A 24,541-nucleotide genomic window follows, 5' to 3' on the forward strand; every position below is an offset into this window, starting at 1 on the left:
TATATAGTACGGAAACTTAGTGTAAACCAATTAACAGTTTTTCACCGCAGCATTTTTACAGTCTTTTACTGTTAAAATCACTGTCATTTTTTACAGTGTACATAATCACACGTACGCACATCTGAGAAATTATTGTAAGATCAAATTTAGGAAGGTTTCTGTGCAACATTTTATAAACGACGGCCCTAGATTGTAAAGACGTACATCATAATCTAAAACATAAATGGTGCTGTTGGTTCTGAACTTTTGAGCATCAGTTTGTGTGTAAAGGGATAGTTCTCAAAAACGAGGGCACATACCCATATTTTTCCAATCCAGCATGTCTCTCTTCTGGTAGAGTAGGCCTTCTGTTGTTCTGATAGTAGCCTATCTGTTCAAAAGGAAATAATAACTATCATTACATTGTATTTTTTTCTAGTGTAGTCTGTGGTATATTTGTAAAATACATACAAAAAGAAGTATCTCTATCAGTTCTGTGTCCAGAGATCAGGCCCTTTAAAAAATCCAATTCTTCACATTGCAGAGTAGATTCAGTGTGTGATCAGCTCTGTCATTTTATAACATCTTGTCTTTTTTTGGCTATTAGTTTATACTGTCTTGTCAAATTGGCTTAAGTAGACCTATTTATTCCAATGTTATTTCTGTCATCAAACTGTCATTTTCTCATGAAGACCCTCCCCTTTTGATAAGATATAAAATAAGCACTGTAAGAGGCACGTTATTTCATTCTCCTCCTGATCAAAGATGGATCTGCAAATCTCAGTTTTTCTTCTCTTCATTCTTTTCACTGCAGGTACAGAGACAAATAGCTTAAATTGTTACGGCTACAAATACAGATCACCAATCTCTCTCACTGTCTCACTGTCACTGTTTTATTCCTAAAGGACACTCTCTGAGATGTTATGAGTGCAATGATCCGATGGGTTCTTGTGCAAATCAAACGATAGAAACATGTCCCGTTGGATCTTCTCAGTGCTTGAGTACAACAGCTATGACACAAGTTGGTAAGTCCAGTGTGGTTTATTGAAATTTACTGTAAATTTCATCGATGGAGATGCCTTTAATTTACTGGTGCTGCAACAGAACAGCTACTCGTTTTCCTGGTGGAATTTACAAATTCATTCTTTCAAAGAATGTTCCTGCTATTTAAGTTTTGTATTTAATTTCTGTAATTTATTTCTCACTTTTCTATTAATACAGTTTGTATTAACAAAATTGTTAGAAATAAGAAAAATGCTACATTTACATTTATCTCTTTTGCTTTGCAGCTGTGAGATTATGTGCTTGTTTTTAATGCACTGTTGCTTTCTGCTTTCTACTTTGACATTTTTAAGTACATTTCCCACCAAAATATGAAGTTGTGAAGTTGAACTCTATCATTTATGTTTTTTAGGTGACATTCATTCTAAAGTGAGTGTTAAGAGTTGTGCTCCTGGCTGTCTAAATGTGTCCATGAACTTGAATATTTTAAAGATGACTACATCCTGCTGCAACACAGACCTGTGTAATGCCAAAGATAATTCAGGTATTGTATTTCAATGACCATGTGAAAATAACTTATTTAAAGTCAACTCTCATTTTACTTCCATATGAAATTCAATCAAGAAAAAAAGCAGGGTTGTTTTTCTGTCAGGAATTGACTGAGTGGAGCCTCTAAAGGAGTGTTTCATTAGATACTATATTTTGTACAGAAAATAAAAGAACACTTGTTTACTTGTGTAGATCCCAGCACTAACGTTCCCAATGGAAAGAAATGTTTCTCTTGTGATGGGAACAGCTGCTTAAACATAATGAGCTGTTCAGGGACTGAAGATCGCTGTGTTAAAGCAACAGGTGAGAATCTGGAAAAAGAAGAAGATCATCATTAATTGAATTTCTCTTTCACTTTAAGCGTTTGATACAGATCACTTTTACAACCTTATACACTGAATCAACCTCTGTTTTCTTTCTTTTCATCAGAGGCTTCTGGAGGCCAGTCAATTGTTGTAAAAGGCTGTGCCTCTAAATCCATCTGTGATTTTGCATCATTGTTTGGTGTTGATGGCATCTCATGTTGTGAGGGGAACATGTGTAACGGTGCTCCGAGTGTCTCCCAGAGCTTCCTGTTCCTCTGCTGTTCTCTGCTCTCCTACTTCCTGCTGCACTGAATCCAGCAGCTCTTCATTCTACAATCAGACATATGCAGTATAAATATATATATAAAGAATCTAATGTGATAAACTGAAAAGTATACTAGATATTTTATGAAATAAATTATATTAGGACTGCAATAACAAAAATCTATTTATCTTTCAGAAGAAAAAAAATATGACCATTATTTATTTATTCAAATAACTAAAAGAAAATCATCTGTTTAGTTTTTCAAGAATTTGTAAAACAATAATTGCGTTCTCAATATCAGGATTTTCCTGTTCAGTTACAGATCACAAAAGCAACAGGAGAAATAATCAGATATGATGATAACATTTTACAAATACTTTTGTCTGTCATTTCACCTCATGCACATTATGCAATAAAAAATGTTCTGTGTACTACTCAGTTTTAAGTGTTGATTATTATATCTGACAATCAGGGCTTTACATTAACTTTTTTGCTCACCAGCAACTGTGGCTAGTGGTTTTCCAAAGTTACTAGCCACTCAGCATTTTCACTGGCCACAATTTTACTGTTGGGAAATTACATTTTATATGATTAAAGTTGACTTTGGCATGCTAAAATTACTTGATTTTGAGTAATTTTAATTGATTTAGAAGATTTAAAACCCTTTCAAACTTACAAATGCAGATTGACCTCCTAAATTAAGACTACATTGTATATCAGCTGGTATGCACAGGTGGGCAAGGGGTAGGCAATATGAGCATAGGCTAATATGAGAAATTAATATGAGAAAAAGATATTTTTTGCTAGGCTATATAAAAGAACAAAGAAGCGAATTACAAAAACAATAGTACATTTAAAAAAAAATCTTTTTTTCAGATATTTAACATCTTTTGTTGTTTGATTAACATTAATGATTTAATTGGGCTGCTGAATGCATGTCCTAATATACTGACACATATCCATACCCACCTGTTTACGTCCACTTAAGCCATAACCGACTGTATTCACGCGAGATACTCCACATGATGGACATTTTGACATCTATGTGTGTGTGTATTCAGGCGCAAGGAGAACTGATCGCGCGCGCGACAGAGCGCTTCTTTTGTGTGTCATTCAGTGCGATTCCGCCGATCCCGCCTTCACTAACTGCAAGTTAATCGATAAAGAATTGTAATTTAATTGTAATTTTGTGATATTTCTTGGCATTGCATTTGGCTGTAGGCTGAAATTATATTCAACCCGCCAAAGTGGAAAGTGGGAGTGGCTGTTTTACCCGCCACAGCTGAAATCTACCCGCATTTGGCGGGCTGGCGGGTGTTAATGTCAAGCCCTGCTGACAATGAATAGCAATTTGATAGCTTGTGCTCTATTAATAATTTTAAAGGGAGGGTATAATGCTATTTCATGCATTCTGACTTATTTACACTGTTAAAGAGTTGGATTCTCTTGCTAAACATGGCCAAAGTTTCAAAACACAAGCCGGACGTATGACGGAGTATTATATGCTCCTTCAGATTTCCCACATGTTTCAGAGAGTTTTTTTTTTTTTTGAGTATGATCCTGTATTACGTAATAAAGTGTGAATTCCTTGTATTCCTTGTTGATTGGCATACTCTCGCTCTCGCTCTGGTCGATGTGTGTGCGCGCTCTTCCGGACCATAATACAGGGCCATACTCAAAAAAAACTCTCTGAAACGTGGGAAATCTGAAGGAGCTTATTTGGCACAGAAATACTCTGTCATACATCCAACTTTGGCCATGTTTAGCAAGAGAATCCAACTCTTTAACAGAGTAAATAAGTCAGAATGCATGAAATAGCAAAATAAAGGATAAAGCCGTGTATGATAGTTGCAGTAACTTTTTTATTAGTTTAATTAATTTATTAGTTTTATTAAATGAATGGAGAATATCTTGTGTTTTTCCGTGGCAGCTCGAGCCCTCAGGATCGGTGCTTATGGTTTCATAAACAAGACCCAGTTTCACACTGGATTTACAGATCGTTTGAAACTGAAAGATGGAGCGGTCACAGCAGTAATGATCCCGGTCATGAGTCGGAACCGCAGGTGGTGAGTAAAACTGCATTAAATGTCGGCAGTCGGTGCGTAAGTGCATATAATGTAAACAACACAAACATAATGAATCAAACGTTATCCAGGGATATGGTGTATTGTGTGTTTAAATACATTTGTTTAGCTGACCATTGATAGATTCGCTTTGCAAAAGCTGTGCGTGCTTGTCACTCTTTAGCTTCTGGGACCTCGGCTGTTTAATCTCCACCGGGAATAAAAATAATTCAGCAGAGGCAGGGATACATAGACCATCCCAAGTCTTGCACTTGCTCTGCAGCAGCAGCAGCGTATCAGATCTATTCTGTCAAGACCAAACATAAACATGCAACATTGTCATACCCATTATATACCTATTATCTTTATGTCATACATTACCATGCCAAACATTCCGAGAGTTGTCATGACAGAACATTGTATTATATTTTAGTAGGGGTGTGACGAGACAGGTATCTCACGAGACGAGACGAGACGAGACTCAAGATTGAGTTCACGAGACGAGACAAGATGGCAAAATACGTGACTAGAAAAAATATTCTGCAGGTGTATTTGAAATGTTTTAACTAATCATCTTGTAATCAATGTCATTTCAGTTCTACTTTCTGAGTATGAATTATCATATGCAGTAAAAGACAATATTCAAGCACTGTAAAAGGTTTTGCCATTAACTCAACTGACTGACTTCTCTTCTGTATGATTTCATTCTCTTCAGACCTTGCTGTACATGACTTATGAGCTTCTACAACTTTAGACCTAACTGAACTCCTTTTCACAAACTGATCATAGAAATAAAAACAGTATAAATAAAAATGGTAACACTTTACAATAAGGTCTCATTTATTAACATTAATGTATTAACCAACATCAACTAACAATGAGCAATATATTTGCTACAGTATTTATTAATCATTGTTTATGTTAGTTGATAAAAATAGTAATTCATTGTTAGTTCATGATAGTTCACAGTGCATTAACTAATGTTAACAAATGAAACCTTATTGTTTGTGCTTAATAAGATTAAGAGAAAAATGTTATTCATTTTTATGGTAACACTTTACAATAAGTGCAACCATAATCGCACTCTGTCAATATTCAAAGTGCAAATAAAACCAATTTTTCTTTAATACAGAGCTAAGAGATGGTTACAACTACACTGCCCAGCCTAAAATAGCTTTCATATTGAGAGATATTTGTACTCATCAGGGAGCCGCTCTCAAAATGCGGGTATTGAAATCGCGTTTGAATGCTCGCTTGTTTACTTTCACTTTCACGATCGCGCGTAACTCTGTAAATATCAAAGTCCCTTTAAGACAAGTCATTTCACTCGGCGGCCATCTTTGAAACGCCTCTCGGGCATCCTGGGCATCATGCAGCTCCTATCTCTTTGAATGGGGAAACATCAGATTCTCCAAAACTGTTCGCCAACCTTACTATTAAATTTCATATTTGAAATCATCAATGAATTCTAACAACAACCAACTCATACATTTAGTTTGTAAACGCTCGAATCATGACAAAAAAACTGTATTTTTTCAGGCTGGATCAAGCTAATGCGCATGCGCAGACCTAAATACGCGTCTCTTCGGAGGCGCGCGTCTGACTGTTTCTATAGAAACCGGTGATTCTAACGGCCGCTGAAGTGACGCGATGACTTTACCAGTCGGCGATTGGCTCTTGGCTTTAGAAGGCGGGACTTATTCCGCCATATTGCGCGTTACACTTTCTCCCATTCAAAACAATACGAGTGACACGTCTTGTGTTATTCTATAGTCTTTGGTAAATATGGAGCGGCAGCGACCGTTAACCAACTTAATTAAATGTTTTTTGTTAAATACAAAGCAAAACGATAGTGGAGGCGTAATGTAAACGTAGCGGTGGCATATTCTTTCCTAGTCATCCTAACACTCTGTCATGGCAACATCACGAGACTACTTTTCGTGACACGAGATCTCGTCACACCCCTATATTTTAGTATCTATTATCTGGTATTTTTTATGACTTTATGATTGAAAGATGGTGTTATCTTTTTATTAATGCTTGGCCCTAAAGTGAGAGTGTGTGTCAGGATACAGACTAGAGAGATGGTAAGTAGAATTAAAGCTTTATTGAAGACAGCAGATATTGAAATGGAGATGGATGAACTGGTTTGTATTGACAATGCAGCAGGAGAATAACCGACAGGTGAGTTGCCACACACACATACGTTTTCAGTCACTGATGAATATATCATAAATATTTTCTTTCTTTGTAGGACAAACACACGGAGCTGGAGGCTGGAGATCGGGGACTTGGAGATAGGAGACTTGGGTGAGGAAACAAACAACAAGTAATGAGACTTCAGGTGAGTAACAATCCATGAGAACATCAGGTGGGTCTTAGATGAGACTAGACAAGGTGTGTGTTTGTGTGGTGAGTTCTTTGAACTGGTGCAGATGGTGATGGGTGACAGCTGGTGGTGATCAGTAATTAGATGGTGATCGTGACTGGGTGATTGCTGAGAGTGAGTAGAAGGAGGGATGATGGGAAATGAGTGTGACAGAGCTGGTGACCGTGACACTGTGTTTTTCTATCCCGGTGGGGACTTCAGCCTGAATGCACACTGAGCTCCCATGAGGAAACAAGCTTATAAATCATACAGAATGAGTTTTTTTATACTTATAGTTACCTTATATAGGCACTTAAGGTTAAAGATCATGACATCCTGCTATTTTTTGTGTTCTCACTAGTTAAAAAGTCTTACAAATCTGCCAAATCATGTTTCTATTTAAATCTAGTGTTATGCACAGGTTTCTGTGTGGGTTATGTTTAGTGATGAGGCTTAGTCTGTTGAAGTGAGAGGTCTGTTTGTCAAGTTGAAACCCTTTTCAGGCTGTTTTTAGTCATCCCAGTCTCATCAGCTGAGGTTGAAAGAAGTTTCAGGACTTATGAGATTGAAAACATGGCTCAGAACAACAGTGGCACAAGTGAGTCTTAACAGTATTGCTGTGTGCCATGTCCACCAGGACAAACTGGACAACACTGATGTAAAACAAATATGCCAACAGTTCATTTATATTATTTGACAAACTTAGACATGTGTTTGGCTTCTTCAAATAGCAAGGAACGAGACAGTAGACACATTCACATTGACTATTGCATTGCACTAATGAACGGAGTAAAGTTGATTCTCTGCCTCCTAGTCATTATTAATTACCTGTAACATTACAGAATTCATTAATTAGCATATTAAGGTCAATATGGACTAAAAAACTTAATACATTATCCCATTCGTTTTCTTAATCCTCAGCTTTTGGGGATGTCCTACCAATTTCAAAATCAAACCTACACACTTGGTGTCACAATTGGGCCCCAATTTGCTGATGTGCAAGGTTCAAACTCATTTTGCTAACTGTCTAGCCTTGTGAACTACACATGGTTCCTCAACAAACCTACCCTTTTCTGAACAGACATAAAAGGAATTGAAACATTATTCTTGTATAGTCTGTTCCTGACACATGATGGATCTGCGAGTCTCTGTCGTTCTTCTTTTCATTTTTCTCACTGGAGGTACAAAAAACAGCAAGTATTGAATGTATTATTTGGTACACAGAGATCACTGAATGTCTCTCTCTGTTTTTAAGGATATTCTCTCAAGTGTTACTCTTGTTCATCTGCTTCGACGGGTTCCTGTAAAGCAACAGTGGAGACATGTCCAGTTGGATTTTCTGAATGTGAAAGCAGTTTATTTGAACAATCAGCTGGTAAGTCCAGTGTGAAATCTGCTGTTATAATTTACTGAAAGTGAAAGTACTGCTGGAGAAAAAGTTTACTTGTGGATCTGTTCACATCACTAAATCTTGGAATTGTTGTATTATTTTATTATATGGCTGTTTATGTCTTTTTTTGCAGGTTCCACTAAGGTGTTCTTCACAACAAAAGGGTGTGCAAATCAATGTGAACCAGGGACCAAACAGATAGCAATTGGAGGGACAGTTTCAGTCCGCTGCTGTGACACTGACCTTTGCAATGCAGCAGGTATTGTTCCTCATTTGACTGTGTGCAGTTTGATTTGACCTACAGTAACATAAAACGAGGAAATGATTTATACAAGTCATTCAATAATTCAAACAAACAATAATAATACGCAAGTGATGGTTCATAAGATGCACAATATCACTAGTCAAAAATAGTGTAAAGCTTGAACAGCATGAAAAGCGTATGAATTAGTCAAGTGCTTTCTGAGAGTTTTTACTGTTTTTAAAAAAATGTGAGGAAACTGATCAACAATAAACATGCTATTTTAATAACTATTATTATTAGTAGTAGTATTAATCAATAATAATTTCTTCATCATCTTGATTAGATGGAGTGTTTAAGGGAAGCTTCCTCCTGCTCTTCTCTCCTCTGCTCTTCTACTTCCTGTTTCAGTGAGTCCAGATTCAAGACTTCAGATTCTACAGTGAAGACCAGCACAAAAACTGAATATGAGACACAATTGATGTAATTTACTGAATAAAGCTTGTTTGTTGCTCTGCTGTACTTTGGTTTAAGGAACTAAAAGTATGTATTTTATTAAATGAATTTTAAACAAAATACTGCATCAGCACTATATGTATGTATACATTTCTTATGCATAAAATAAAAGTTATTATAGAATGAAATAAAGAATTAAAGAAAAACATTACAGTTTTAAAAAGAGTGTTCTAAACTGCTGTAATAAAATATTTACCTGTATGTCTTACACATCTTTCTCAGTTATTTCTCTGTATATTCTATCCCCCTACACAACCCCTACCCCTAAACCTACACATCACAGGAAACTGTCTGCATTTTTTGAATTTCAAAAACAATATATGTACTGAGTTTGGTGACTGTAGGTAAAACTACCCCCACCCACACACACTTTTTCAAAAGGTGCCACTTTATATCCGCTCAACTGCAGAATCCTATGAGGCCGCCTCGCCGTTGCGAGACTTTTTTGACACACGTCGACATGACATCAGAGCAAGGCGGCCCACCCTCGGACACATTTCTAACCGGCATGCATCTTGTGGTGATCAACGGTGATCGGTTCTGCACAGAATTTACTCATCTCAAACAAGCCTAATAAGAACCAAAAGAATAATCTTAAGGAAAACAATAGTTAGCATTCGGCATAGTTATAATATTGGAATTTGCAGCTGAGAAACATCATAGCATAAACTTTGTTAAACTTTTTGTTCTCTGCTTTAACTGCTGTTGGCGAGATTCATATTTCTTATATGCAAATCCAGGAACCAGTTGAATAAACTGCTTCAACAAGTTAGACATCAGTCTTGTAAGCATGTTTTTACAAGTCAGATACATAAAAACTTTGATTTAATTTAATACCGAAAAGTAAGACTGATTACTCCTAACTAACTGCTTGCTGGTCATAGTTGGTCATTAAGAACTCTTAACATAATTGCTTTGTTTATGCAACTAACCTCAGTCCAGTCAAGACTTTGTTTATTTTATATTTGTTTATGTTTGGTGTAAGGTCCACCCAACTAGCCAAACAATGGTTTCCAAAGGGGTGGCTAACAGTTTCCTGCATGCGTTCTGTCTTTTCAGTGCGCAAAGTAATTTAATTCCAGTTTTATCTGACTCCAGTTAATCACAACCTCAAATTTAGGTTAGAGCGTTAATTGATTATTGGCCTTTTAATTTATAATTAATCTAGACACTTGAGTATTCTATTTAACTCTTTAATTATATTCATTCATTGGGATTTCAATGTCGCTCAGAGTGTCACGCCAGCAGTGTACGAGGATCCAACAGCCACAAACTCGCTAGTCTTGGTCACTAGGCAGAAGTAATTGACTAACACTATTGCTTGCTCTTTCTAAAAGAACTACATGTAATTCCCATAGATCTGTACACCTGTATAAAGCAACACTATCTATAGACAGAGTTCATAGCCACTTCTACAGATATAAACCGACCAATATTACTTTTTCTGATAATTTTATTTTGGGCATGCCCTGAGCCTTTTACAACATTTCTTTAAATACCCAGACCAAGACAAAACATCTTCCTAATGGTGGCATGAACTAACAATTGTTATTTGCTTTAATCAAGATCCCAGATTTTACACCTTATTGAGGGCAGAAGGCAATTTGCATGAAGACTCTGTGTAGGTAAGTGATGATTTATGACTTGTTATGGCATACAGTGGGTGTGTCTACAGAAGTTAAGTCCATATATTGTCATTCTTGTATCCTGAAGACTCCCCAGCAGATAAACAAGTCTATACAAGAGTGATGTCTCTCTATATATTTAATTTAAAAACACGTTCAACCGCTTATGAAAGCTTGAGTGTCTGTAACAACTACACTAGGCTATTGGAAAGGGCACACCCTCTACAGTATAGCAAAGTATTTTTAAACTCTCTAAATTGTATTACCCTTTAGTCTATTTCTCTGGAAATGAGACCATTGTACTAGTCGCAGTGAGACATTTCAAATGATACCAAACATGACTGTAAATTCACTTGCATTGACAAAGAACATAATATTTTTATTTAATTATTCCCGCATCTTCGCTCTGCATGGGGTGTGGAGACAGATTCCTGTATGTGTTTGTATTGTCTGTATATCTCAGGAGAACAAAGTATCTGAGGTTCTTTCAGCCTTAAATTGATTATAAATAATAAATGGAAAAACTCAACTCTACTTCAGTGGATTATTGTTTCAAAAATATACATTCCATCTGATATTTGCACAAAAAACTCACTCATCCAACAACACAACTTGTAATTTTGTGCGCATTGTAGATTGAATAACAAGATAACTTAAATGCTGCAAAATATTTACAATATTTAGCATTTAACATGCAAAGATCATGTTTGTTTTCCACTGATACACAACCACAGAAACACATTGCACACACCCAAACACATTTACAAGTCCATGTTTCCATTGCAAAAGCTTTAAAGCTTGTTTGAGTTTGGAAGCTTTCTTATTTAAAATGAAAAAAGGAAGAAAAAAACAGCTTAGATGATGAGTTTTTCAACTGGTCCTACTGTGTGACTGACTAGCATTCAGGGCACAACAGGGATGAAAACATTCAGGGATCAAAAGATTTTTTCTCTTGCAAAACAAGTATCTAAAAAAGAAACAATTACTCATTCCTCATTTCATGTCTGTTTGTTGTCATGCAAAATCCCATGCAATGACAAATGATTGACTGAGGTCATTTGATTAAACGTAATATTTTTAAAATGTAGATGATCATCAAATATAAATTACAAAATTTCAAAAAACAAAAAGATTTCCTGCTCTTAAAAACAGTTAGGCAGAAGAAGGAGATATACTATGATATACACAAAAAATACAGGAGATCTTATAAGATATTTAAGAACTTTTGATTAATAAACAGACAATTGATTCACATATTTTTTGCTTTCTCATCAATTTCATCAACACATGCTTCAGACCAACATTCAAGGACTCAACGAAAAATTTACTTTTTTATTGTTTTGTCACTACAAAACGTATTTGCATGTTACATATCACTAGAACGTGTTTTTCCATTCCACTGCGCTACACTGTAAAACTGAACAGTGAAATTAATTGAAATGAGTATGTTTCACTCAAATAATAATGAAAGTTAATTGTACTTAATAGAAAAAAGTTGTGTGAACTAAAAATTTCATTGTATCAAGATGAACTTAATATGATTGAGTTGAGATGCAGCAGATTTCTAATTCCCAGCATGCCAGGGTCTCGGCTGTGTCCCACTTGTCACAAAAATTTTAAGTTCTACTTACTTACTAAAAAAATTTGATAGTTTACTTAAATGTTTTGACTATTCTGAACTTATTGAGTTTTACAGTGTACTTTTCAATTATTTTTTATTTAAACGTGCTAGACAGACGTGTTTGAATGTAGTAGCTGAGCTGAACCAGACAGATATAGAAGTGCAGAGGACACATTCGATGACTGCGAAGGAAGTACAGTCTCTGCTGGGACTTCTTCGCAATGGAATCTATGCGAGTGTCCCACTGCACTATCTATGAGTGGGGGGAGTGCAGATGGGTTTCTCCTAAAGTCCACTATCATCTCCACTGTTTTGTCTCTCAAATGACTAAATGACCACAGATGTGTTATGTCAAAATGCCCATTTTGTCACATATCCTCATGAGAGAAGTCTTAAATGAGTTAAATAACATCTTAAATGAACTTCAAGAGTTGTGAGAAAATGAGATGTGCATCAGATTCGTGTCATGTTTGGCAGCAGCAGATCTTAAAGTCACAGCAGCCTAATAAACCAGTTGCTGGTTAATGTTAATCAAAGAACAAAGGTAACTGTAGTTTTAATAAGGATTAATCTATATTTCATCTATAATTTATGCAGTGAAGACTCTAAAGTGTCTGATAAATATTTCCTACCTGTTAGACAGGTTGGAAGGCCACAGGTAAATATGACATTTATTATAACAGGTTTGTGTGAAGATTTTTTTAAGTTAACTTAAATTAAAAGTTATTTTTTAAAGCCTAATAAATGTTGAAATTGATAGATTTTAGTTATACTGTAATGTTGAGTGTCTATAATTAATGTTTAAAATGTTTCATAGAGACATCTGTACCATTATCAGTGATACCGGCCTTCATTCATAATTATTTAAAATATACTGTCTTTAAGTTATTTCTTTTACTCACTCTGATGTGTTCTAGGACATTGAAGATTTTTGTGTTTCAGAATGTCTCAAGACTGATCATCCATGATTTCCAAGAAATTGAAACTTATGGCTAAACAGGTTTAAACAGGTTGATCTCATTCCTGTTTAGGTGTTGGCCATATACAACTAACTGTAGATATTGTACTACTACTTACAGTTTTTTTCAATTGCTAACATACTTTTGTCCATTCTTTCGTCACATTTTCAAAAGTCTAAACACATTTAGCAGAACATCCGTCTGTTGTGGCCATACCATGAACACAAATCATGTCGTTTTCACACAAAATGCAGTCAATGAACACGTTTCTAAAATGCTTACATTTTCTTTTCATATAAGCTTACCTCATACCAAAATCATGGATCTTTCTCATCTTATTTGCAAATGCTTAAACACAGCAAGTCAGAAATGAAGACCTAATAATGTTCCAATCTTTAAATATAGGATAAAACCTCTACTTTTGCAACAACAGCAGCTCAACAGTATTGAAAAAAATAAATACTGAAACAATTGATAAGCATTTTTAATTAGCAGATCACTGAAATATTGAGAAATTGCAGATTCCAATCTCAGTTGGATAGTCATAGTCAGGTGTTCAATTTCTTTCCATCACACAGGAAAGAATTCAATTTCTACACACAGTATAGGACTTTTTGAATTGGATTTGTTCAGTGTGGATGAAGAACAACACAGAAAAGCAAAAAAAAAAAAAGTCTGGGTAAGGGAGAGGAATAGATGAAGGAGGAGAGGAGAAGTTGGATCAGGACAAGGGAGAAGAAGAGGATGAGAGGAGGAAGAATGTGTGCTGGACTGTGCATCTCTGTTTTTTTTTTTACCTATGAAAGCTTATTTCTGCCATGAATAGAAAATAAAAAAGGTAATTATGTCTTTTTATCTCACAATTCCTATAGTTTATATATCACAATTCTGAGGGAAAAAAGTCAGAATGACTATATGTTCATGTTGAATAGAAAACTAGTGCTATGTTTTGACAGGACAACTCTATTTTGAATCAGGTTTGCGGTGTTTTTTTATAGAATTAGTATGTGTTGAAAAAGGTTTTTAGCATTTTGAAATGTAGAGTTTGTGTTTATTTAACAAAATATGGTTTTGGGCAGAAAATGAACTATTTGGCTAATTGTGTGTTGCTGTGTCAAGAGTTTAGAATAAGTACTTTAAGTATTGGTAAACGCTTGGTAAAACACTTGTAAAATCGAGTCGTTCTGTCAAAACATAGCACTAGTTTTCTATTTAACATGAACATATAGTCAATCAAAGCACAATGACTGTCAAAATACTAACAGTTGATGGCATTATGAAAAATGCATTACTTGTCATGTTTCGGTTCTAACTGGAGAAGTCTGAATGTGTGCATTCTTGGCAACAGAAGTAGAGGATGTGAAAGTAACAGAACTGTCAGGGCAGCTACTGGTCAGATGAGTCCCCTATGCAGAAATATGAAATCCATTGTTTTTATAATTCAGTTTCAGTGGTAGTGGAATCTTTTACTGAACAGTGAAAACATGAAATTGCTGCCATTGATCAACAACAAATCCAACATACATGGCCTTTGGTTACTGTTGAAGCTTTTTTCCACCACAGAATAAAAAAAAGTATAAAAGGTAATTGTGACTTTTTATCTCACAATTCTATTTTTTATTTTTTTTATTTTGCAATTGTGAATATACATCTCACAATTCAGACTTTTCCCCCTCAGAATTGTGATATATAAACTATAGGAATTGAGTTTAAAAAGTCAGAATTGTGAGATAAAAAGACATAATTACCTTTTTTATTTTCTATTCATAGCAGAAATAAGCTTTCATAGGTTCCACGTGTAAGTGAAAAAAAAAACAGAGATGCACAGTCCAGCATTCTTCCTCCTCTCCCATACCTCTTCTTCTCCCTTGTCCTGATCCAACTTCTCCTTTCCTCCTTCATCTATTCTTCTCCCTTACCCAGATATTATTTTCTCTCTGCTCCTCTGTGTTGTTCTTCATCCACACTGAACAAATCCGATTCAAAGAGTCCTATTTTACTGTGTATGTCCATGTAATGGAAAGAAGTTCAACCCCTGACTATGCTTCCAACTGAGACTGGAATCTGCTATTTCTCAATATTTCAGTGATCTGCTAATTAAAAATGCTTATCAATTGTTTCAGTATTTGTTTTATATATTTTTTTTCAATACTTTTGAGCTGCTGTTGTTGCAGAATTAGAGGTTTTATCCTATATTTAAAGATTGGAACATTATTAGGTCTTCATTTCTGACTTGCTGTGTTTAAGCATTTGCAAATAAGATGAGAAAGATCCATGATTTTGGTATGAGGTAAGCTTATATGAAAAGAAAATTTAAGCATTTAAGAAATGTGTTAATTGATTGCATTTTGTGTGAAAACGACATGAATTGTGTTCATGGTATGGCCACAACAGACGGATGTTCTGCTAAATGTGTTTAGAGTTTTGAAAATGTGACTAAAGATTGGACAAATGTATGTTAGCAAATGAAAAAAACTGTAATTGGCATTAAACTAAGTAAATTATGTAAGCTTAAGTTTCTGTTTCAAGAAATGTCTGTTAAACTTTCATTTTCTCATGAAGATCCTCCCCTTTTGATAAGCTATAAAATGGGCACTGAAACAGACGTTATTTCATTCTCCTCCTGATCAAAGATGGATCTGCAAATCTCAGTTTTTCTTCTCTTCATTCTTTTCACTGCAGGTACAAAGACAAATAATGTTTGTGATGTTACTGAGAATAATAACAGATCACTGATGCATCTCTCTCTGTATTATTACTGACAGGACACTCTCTCAGCTGTTATGAGTGTATGGGTCTGACAGGTTCTTGTGCAGATCAGAAGGTTAAAAACATGTCCTAGTGGATCTTCTCAGTGCTTGAGTTCAACATCTGTGGCACAAGCTGGTAAGTCCAATATGATTGAAATTTACTGTTATATTTGACTGATTGGCTGATTGGAGATGCTGCTGTTATTTACTGGTGCTGCAACAGAACAGCTACTCGTTTTTATGGTGGAATTTACAATTTCAAACACAGAATATTCTACATATATTTCTGATATTTAATCTGTTTTCTCTCAGATTATGGTTTTGTATATAAAAAAATGTTTGAAATGAGAAAAATGCAACATATTTGTCATATTTATAATAAAATTTTCCATCAAAATAATGTGCAGTTTAATTGGTCTTTCCTGTATCGTTCATGTTTTTAGGTGACATTAGTACTAAAGTGAAGGTTAAGAATTGTATTCCTGCCTGTCAAAGTGGGTCCCTGAACTTAGGCACTGCAAAGACAACTACTTCCTGCTGTAACACAGACCAGTGTAACCTCCAAGATGCTCCAGGTATTGTACTTCAATGATCATGCAAATAACTATCTTCTTTAAAGTCAACACTCATTTTACTTCCAAATATGACATTCAATCAGGAAAATAAAAGGCAGGGTGTGGACTTTCTGTCATGAACAGATTGAATAGAGCAGCTAAAGGAGTGTTGTTTCATTAGATATTATATTTTATACAGAAAATTACATTCAAATAATACTTGTTTTCCTCCTGTAGATCCCTCTAATGTCCCCGAATGGAAAGACATGTTACTCCTGTGATGTTCAGAGCTGCTCAAACAAACTTTGAATCTGTACAGGGGATGAAGACCGCTGCATTACAGTAACAGGTGAGAATCTGAAAAAGAACAAAGATTAAAGTCATGATCTTTTAAACTCTCTTAGGTTTAAACATTATGACACAGATCACATATACCAAAGTCCAAGCTTAGACTGAATCAACCTTTTTTTTCTTTCTTTTCATCAGCGACTTCTGGAGGTCAGTCAGTTTCTTTAAAAGGCTGTGCATCTAAATCTATTTGTGGCACCACAGCATCAGTTAGTGATTTACAGAGCATCTCATGTTGTGAGGGGAACCTGTGTAACAGTGCTCAGAGTGTCTCCCAGAGCTTCCTGTTCCTCTGCTGTTCTCTGCTCTCCTACTTCCTGCTGCACTGAATCCAGCAGCTCTTCATCCTACAATAATACATATATCAAATCATCTATCAGAGGACAATATTAGAATTATTTCTTTATTGATTCAATACATTTTTTGTAAAACAATAATTGAGTTCTCAATATCAGGATTTTCCTGTTCAGTTAAATATCACAAATGCAACAAGAGAAATAAACAGATATTATGATAACATTTTACAAATACTTTGTAAATGTTTATCATTTTACCTCATGCACATCATGCAATTAAAAGTTTTGTATATAACTCAGTTTTTGTTTGTGTTGATTATTATATCTGACAATAAATAGCAATTTGATAGTTTGAGGTCTATTAATAATTGTTATGGCTTTTCTTTAAGCATTTGTCTTTGATAACAGGAGTGAGCAAGTTTTTCATGTGAACAGAGTCCATAGAAGCAAACAATGTCTTTCTTTTGTTCCAATGAATAAACATTGCCTTAAATCCACTTCCTGTGTCTCTCATTCCTTGATGCTGATGACACCTAATAAAAAATAAAAAAGGTAAAGGTGACTTTTTAATTTCACAATTCTGATTTTTTTTTTTAAATCTCAGATTGCATTAATAAAGTTGCAATTGTGATTTATAAAGTCAGAATTTCGAGATATAAACTCATAATTGCAAGAAAAAAAGTCAGAATTGTGAGTTTATATCTCGCAATTCTGACTTGTTTTCTCAGAAAAAAGACACAATTGTCTTTTTAAATTTTTTGTTCTGTGGGAAACAATCATCCATAATAATCCACCTTCTTGCAAGCTACCCTGGTCAAAAACTGTGCTTCCAAATTACCAACAAGCACACTTGTTAGCCAGGTTTTCTAAAATATACTGAGTCACAGCGCACCTCAGTGGACAACAAAAACTTTACAATACAACAAATGGCTCCTACAATACTTTTTTTTTAACTTTTTATTATTGTAATGTACCAAGTGAGAGGATCCCCTGAACCTCACATGTTAAACTCCCTGAAAGAGTTAAAAGAAACACTGAATATGTCTGTCGAAATATTGAAAAAAATTTCACAATAATGAACTTGCTCATTTTGAGTCACTTTGACCCAGAAACACATTTTTGTTTTATTGAGTTACTGGAAAAGTCTCAGCTTTCTAATTTAGTTAAAATAATATTATAGAAGCTTGTTTTCACCACAACTGAGTAAAAACTATGGTTCTTTAAGAATTAAGAGAAACTTTCTTATAAATACTTAAAGTCAGTTTTTTCCCTCGACGGGAAAAAAGTAACTCAGCATAAAATCAGCCTTGCTTACTGTGTCCTCTTCTATAATACTGCATGATACCTTCGACAAGAAATACCACAAGAAAACATCAGAGTTATCCCCAAAATTAAACAAAAAGTAATAAAATGCAAATAATCATTTCAAAGAATTGCATCATCAAACAATCGGTGTGGGACTAGCTTATAGGATTAGTTCACTTAAGAATTAACATTTCTTGATAATTTACTCACCCCATGTCATCCAGTCGAAAAGAAATGAAAGGGTTAGTTCACCCAAAAATGAAAATTCTGTCTTTAAATACTCACCCTCATGTCGTTCCACACCCTTAAGACCTTCGTTCATCTTTGGAACACAAATTAGGATATTTTTGTGCAATTTAACCAAAACTTTCAAGGTCCAGACAGGTAAAGATTTAAAATAGTCCACGTGACTGCAGTGGTTCAACTTTAATTTTATGAAGCGGCGAGAACACTTTTTGTGATCAAAAACAAAAATAATGATTTTATTCAATATCTTCTCTTCTGTGTCATTCTCATACGTTATTTACGTTCAGTGCTTCCAGGTTAGTCAACGCCCCAACGCTGTTCATGTGATCAGCACGACACATGAGTATGATGCTGACGCAGGAGCTGGCCAAAAATAAGTAATTAATGACTGGATTTTCATTTTTGGGTGAACAAACCCTTTCATTTCAAACCCTTTAATTGAATTTACTGAAGGTTATATCAGGAAAAGTAAGTTTATTAAAGTCATTTACAATATGTATACATTCATTAATCTTATGTCTAACATGACGAAAATGTCTTTGTTAATGTCTCGATTACAAGTGAGATGATAAATATTATGAAGTACAGTGTCTTTCAGCATACCTTCCGATGTTCATCCGTGTTTTCGCGCCGTGGGAGAGATGATCGGTTCACTCACGCTGGCTGAATGATTCAGTCAACAGGCTTTCATTCCATTGCATCTTCTCGCAAAGTAAACAGGTGACAGCTAAAAGATCAAAAATTTAATTAATGATAAATTAATGTTAACTCCAGACTTGCTTTTTTCTTTTTGGAACTGTTGCAAAATGTTGTAAAATTTGAATACATTTTAAAACTACATTTACCATTATTTACCACCAGATGGCAGCAGATCATCAGACTGTATTGGAAAGCCAACAGTTTAATAAAATATACCCACATCTGTCAGCTACTCACCCAGACTACTGCAACACGTGTAGTCTACACAATTTATACTTGAATAGACAAAGTCAAATGTTGCTACTGACCCCAGGGGAAGTTAAAATGTGATAGAAATCATTCTTTAACATCATTTTCAAATGTATTTGTTTTACTTGTGCACATACAGGGTCTTCCCTAAGTTAAATCGTCTGGGGGGAAACATTTTCTAGTAAAAACCAGGTTTTGGTAAATTAATACGAACTACAAAATATTTTTAAATCAAAATCAACACACTGAAGTTTAATAACTTCTGTGAACTTCTGTAAAAGCTTACTGAACTGTGTGTAAGTGAATGTTGCATTATATTCTTATATTCGTGCAAGTTATGTGGCAAACAGTGAAAAAAGGGGTTAGCCTACATCGCAATATTGGAAATCTTTCCGTTTTAAACCAAGAAGGCGAGCCAATGGATATCACACAAGCAATGTACAAACTTTGAGTTATGCCGGAGAAAAAGTCTTAACCTCGGTCAATATTCACTACAGAAAGTGAAAGTAAAAAGTTACGGAGCTGAAAGCATCGGACACTGTATTAACGGAGCATATTCTCTCAGAGACGAATTTCAACATAACATGTTGATAACGGTATATAACTGTCTTAAAGGGTTAGTTCACCCAAAAATGAGAATAATGTCATTTATTACTCACCCTCATGTCGTTCTATACCCGTAAGATCTTCGTTCATCTTCGGAACACAAATTAAGATATTGTTGATGAAATCCGATGGTTCAGTGAAGCCTCTATTGAGAACAAAGCCATTGAAACTCTCAAGGTCCATATGTAGGCCTACTAAATACATATTTGAAACAGCTGATGTGAGTTCAGTGGTTCTATCTTAATATTATAAAGCGACAAGAATACTTTTTGTGCGCGAAAAACCCCCTAAAATAATGACTTTTCAACAATAGCCTATAGTGATGGCCGATTTCAAAACACTGCTTCAGAGCTTTACAAATCAAATCAGTGATTCGGAGCGTCAAAGTCATGTGATTTCAGCAGTTATCAAACGTCTAAGTGACTTTGATTTGTGAGCAAACACAGACACAATCAAGCGCAGATAAAATGAGTTTAATAAAGGAAACTATAAGTATATACAGCTACTAAGAAAAGCATGTATACAGAATAAAGAAAAGTAAAGAAAGAGAGAGAATAACAACCTAATGAAAGCCATCAGAGAATCAAAATCACCTTCTTGAAAAGGGGTCAAACTTGACTATGTTCACACTGTCAGTCCAAATCTGAAAACTTTTTGTCTATCTGATTGGAATCTGATCTAAAATTATTACAGGTCAGAAGTCAGATTGGATACACATATACACACATACACACACACATACATACATACATCAGTGTATATCAATATCGATATATATCCAAGTAATGCATGTGTCTTCTTTGAAACACAGCGTTAATCTGAAATTAAACCTGCCTCCTGGTAGGTTTAATTTAAGCCTCAATGTAGTCCTGGAGTAGCTCTAGTCTTCCTCCAGGAAATCATCTTATTAAACTCTGGACTAGACTAAGTCTAGGACTATTTTAAACCATGACAGAGAAAGCAGATTTCTGTTAATCTGGTTTAAAGGGCCATTTTATTCTAGGACTAGGCTTAATCTCTGTCCGGGAAACCGCCCCAATGTCTTTTATCTTCAGTTGATTTCATCTAAGGCTGTGACTGAAGTCAGTTGTAGTTCTTGTGTTTGTCTTTTCTTCAGTGATTCTGCTTGCTATAAGAGCAGGTGTTCATCATTAATATTCAATCATCACTTAAGTAATTGCTTAATTATCTGATTAAAATTAACTCTGTTTCAGTGTTACTTTATCACTATTTAAAGAGGGACCAAATGTCCTCTGAACAGAGTTGATTTAACTCTGGGATTTTACTGTGCTGTTAGACAGGTTGAAAGGCCACAGGTAAATATGACACTTATTATAATGGGTTTATGTGAAGATTGTTTTAAGTTTACTTAAAAGTTATTTTTTAAAGCCTAATAAAAAAATTGATAGATTTTAGTTCTACTGTAATGTTCAGTGTCTATAATTAACATTTAAAAAAAAAAATCAGTTTCATAGAGACATCAGTGATACTAGCCTTAATTCATAAATGCCATTAAACAAATATTTAAAATATACTGTGTTTAAGTTGTTTCTCATTCTAGGACAAGATTTTTGTCTTTCAGAATGTCTCAAGACTTATCCATGATTTCTGAGAAATTAAAACTTATTGGCTCTGTTTAAACAGGTTGATCAAATTTCCTGTGTAGGTGTTGGCCATATACAACTAACTAGATATTCTATTATTTAACTGCTTCCTGTTTCAACTTCCCATCCTCCTCACTGAATCCTAATCCCTAAAGCCTTTCTAATTAAATAGAATTTTCTTTCTTCTGCAGAACACAAGCAGATATTTACTTTCTTCTGTTGAACACTTCTGTGTTCCAGACATACTGGATTTGAATGACATGAGGGAAATAAAAGATGATATAATTTTCATTTTTGTGTGAACTATCACTTTATGAATGTTGGTTAAACCTATACATTTATTGCAATTCCTTTATTAAACCTTCCTTGATCTTTAATTGGCATTAAGTAAATTATGTAAGCTTAAGTTTCTGTTTCAAGAAATGGGTATATTTCTGTTACACTTTCATTTTCTCATGAAGACCCTCCCCTTTTGATAAGCTATAAAATGGGCACTGAAACAGACATTACATTCACCTTCTGATCAAAGATGGATCTGCAAATCTCAGTTTTTCTTTTCTTCATTCTTTTCACTGCAGGTACAAAGACAAATAATGTTTGTGATGTTACTGAGAATGATAACAGATCACTGATGCATCTCTCTCTGTTTTATTACTAAAGGACACTCTCTCAGCTGTTATGAGTGTATGGGTCTGAAAGGTTCTTGTGCAGATCAGAAGTTAAAAACATGTCCTAGTGGATTTTCTCAGTGCATGAGTTCAACAGGAGTGGCACAAGCTGGTAAGTCCAATATGATTGAAATTTACTGTTATATTCGACTGATTGGCTGATTGGAGATGCTGCTGTTATTTACTGGTGCTGCAACAGAACAGCTACTCGTTTTTATGGTGGAATTTACAATTTCAAACACAGAATATTCTACATATATTTCTGATATTTAATCGTTTTCTCTCAGATTATGATTTTGTATATAAAAAATGTTTGAAATGAGAAAAATGCAACATATTTGTCATATTTATAATTACATTTTCCATCAAAATACTGTGCAGTTTAACTGGTCTTTCCTGTATCATTCATGTTTTTAGGTGACATTAGTACTAAAGTGAAGATTAAAGATTGTGCTCCTGCCTGTCAAAGTGGGTCCCTGAACATAGGCACTTTAAAGTCGACTATTTCCTGCTGTAACACAGATCAGTGTAACCTCCAAGATGCTCCAGGTATTGTCCTTCAATGATCATGTGCAAATAACTATCTTCTTTAAAGTCAACACTCATTTTACTTCCAAATGACATTCAATCAGAAAATAAAAACGCAGGGTGTGGCTTTCTGTCATGAACAGATTGAATGGAGCAGCTAAAGGAGTGTTGTTTCATTAGATGCTATATTTTATACAGAAAATTAAATTCAAATAATACTTGTTTTCCTCCCTGTAGATCCCTCTAATGTCCCCAATGGAAAGACATGTTACACCTGTGATGTTCAGAGCTGCTCAAACACTTTGAACTGTTTTGGGGATGAAGACCGCTGCATTACAGCAACAGGTGAGAATCTGGAAAAGAACAAAGATTAAAGTCATGATCTTTTAAACTCTTAGGTTTAAACATTTGACACAGATCACATATACCAATGTCCAGCTTAGACTGAATCAACTTTTTTTTTTTTTTTTTTTTTTTTTTTTTCCCTTTTCATCAGCGACTTCTGGAGGCCAGTCAGTTTCTGTAAAAGGCTGTGCATCTAAATCTATTTGTGGCACCACAGCATCAGTTAGTGACTTACAGAGCATCTCATGTTGTGAGGGGAACCTGTGTAACGGTGCTCAGAGTGTCTCCCAGAGCTTCCTGTTCCTCTGCTGTTCTCTGCTCTCCTACTTCCTGCTGCACTGAATCCAGCAGCTCTTCATCCTACAATAATACATATATCAAATCATCTATCAGAGGAAAATATTAGAATTATTTCTTTATTGATTCAATACATTTTTTGTAAAACAATAATTGTGTTCTCAATATCAGGATTTTCCTGTTCAGTTAAATATCACAAATGCAACAAGAGAAATAAACAGATATTATGATAAAATTTTACAAATACTTTGTAAATGTTTATCATTTTACCTCATGCACATCATGCAATTAAAAGTTTTGTATATTACTCAGTTTTTGTTTGAGTGTTGATTATTATATCTGACAATAAATAGCAATTTGATAGTTTGAGCTCCATTAATAATTATGGCTTTTCTTTAAGCATTTGTCTTTGATAACAGGAGTGAGCAAGTTTTTCATGTGAACAGAGTCCACAGAAGCAAACAATGTCTTTCTTTTGTTCCATTGAATAAACATTGCCTTAAATCCACTTCATGTGTCTCATTCCTTGATGTTGATGACACCTAATAAAAAAGGTAAAGGTGACTTTAATTTCACAATTTTTTTTTTTTTTTTTTTTTTTTTTTTTTTTATCTCAGAATTGCATGTAATAAAGTTGCAATTGTTATTTATAAAGTCAGAATTTCGAGATATAAACTCATAATTGCAAGAAAAAAAGGCAGAATTGTGAGTTTATATCTCGCAATTCTGACTTTGTCTTTTTAAAATTTTTGTTCTGTGGGAAACAATCCATAATATTCCACCTTCTTGCAAGCTACCCTGGTCAAAAACTGTGCTTCCAAATTACCAACAAGCACACTTGTTACCAGGTGTTCTGATTATATTGAGTCACAGCGCACCTCAGTGGACAACAAAATTTACAATACTACAAATGGCTCCTACAATACTTTTTTTTTTTTTTTTTTTTTTTTTTTTTTACTTTTTATTATTGTAATGTACCAAGTGAGAGGATGCCCTGAACTCACGTTAAACTCCCTGAAAGAGCTAAAAGAAACCCTGAATATGTCTGTCGAAATATTGAAAAAATTTCACAATAATGAACTTGCTCATTTTGAGTCATTTTGACCCAGAAACACATTTTTGTTTTATTGAGTTACTGGAAAAGTCTCAGCTTTCTAATTTAG

General features: G+C 34.7%; 3 protein-coding genes and 1 long non-coding RNA gene across 10 annotated transcripts in view; all 4 read left to right on the top strand.

The window, feature by feature from the left end:
- The first annotated feature begins 675 nt into the window (after window positions 1-675).
- On the top strand, window positions 676-2,534 carry LOC125253078 (urokinase plasminogen activator surface receptor-like). Its single transcript, XM_048166826.1, has 5 exons — window positions 676-793; window positions 885-1,004; window positions 1,394-1,525; window positions 1,723-1,833; window positions 1,960-2,534. The coding sequence occupies exons 1-5, from the start codon at window positions 745-747 to the stop codon at window positions 2,145-2,147; spliced, it is 600 nt and encodes a 199-aa protein (XP_048022783.1). The 5' UTR covers window positions 676-744; the 3' UTR covers window positions 2,148-2,534.
- A 1,590-nt stretch (window positions 2,535-4,124) lies between these two features.
- The window catches only part of LOC125253248 (ly6/PLAUR domain-containing protein 2-like), a 29,043-nt gene continuing 8,626 nt past the window's right edge, over window positions 4,125-24,541 (top strand). Inside the window, exons 1-5 of one of the 6 annotated variants that reach the window (XR_007181389.1) lie at window positions 4,125-4,166; window positions 6,216-6,507; window positions 7,787-7,906; window positions 8,055-8,180; window positions 8,509-9,268. Coding sequence is in view for 3 of the 6 variants with exons in the window: in XM_048167156.1 (XP_048023113.1) it covers window positions 7,661-7,712; window positions 7,787-7,906; window positions 8,055-8,180; window positions 8,509-8,576 (366 nt within the window). In the remaining 3 variants the exon portion in view is untranslated. Of the gene's footprint in view, window positions 4,167-6,037; window positions 6,508-6,530; window positions 7,130-7,233; window positions 7,713-7,786; window positions 7,907-8,054; window positions 8,181-8,508; window positions 9,269-24,541 lie in introns of those variants that run through there. The other 5 variants (XR_007181390.1, XR_007181388.1, XM_048167157.1 and 2 more) reach the window with 5 other exon arrangements.
- Window positions 15,502-23,423, top strand: LOC125253247 (urokinase plasminogen activator surface receptor-like). Of its 2 annotated transcripts, none has more exons than XM_048167155.1 (5): window positions 15,502-15,565; window positions 22,201-22,320; window positions 22,626-22,757; window positions 22,974-23,081; window positions 23,233-23,423. In XM_048167155.1, exons 1-5 carry the CDS (start codon window positions 15,517-15,519, stop codon window positions 23,421-23,423), a joined length of 600 nt encoding a protein of 199 aa, XP_048023112.1. In that variant the 5' UTR covers window positions 15,502-15,516. The 2 variants fall into 2 exon arrangements, with proteins under 2 accessions (XP_048023112.1, XP_048023111.1); XM_048167154.1 differs by lacking the exon at window positions 15,502-15,565 and adding an exon at window positions 22,055-22,118.
- On the top strand, window positions 16,486-16,865 carry LOC125253250. Its single transcript, XR_007181392.1, has 2 exons — window positions 16,486-16,536; window positions 16,674-16,865. It is a non-coding gene; the product is annotated as an uncharacterized LOC125253250 (long non-coding RNA).

Source organism: Megalobrama amblycephala, linkage group LG18 (assembly GCF_018812025.1).
Source record: "Megalobrama amblycephala isolate DHTTF-2021 linkage group LG18, ASM1881202v1, whole genome shotgun sequence".
Taxonomy (NCBI): Eukaryota; Metazoa; Chordata; class Actinopteri; order Cypriniformes; family Xenocyprididae; genus Megalobrama; species Megalobrama amblycephala.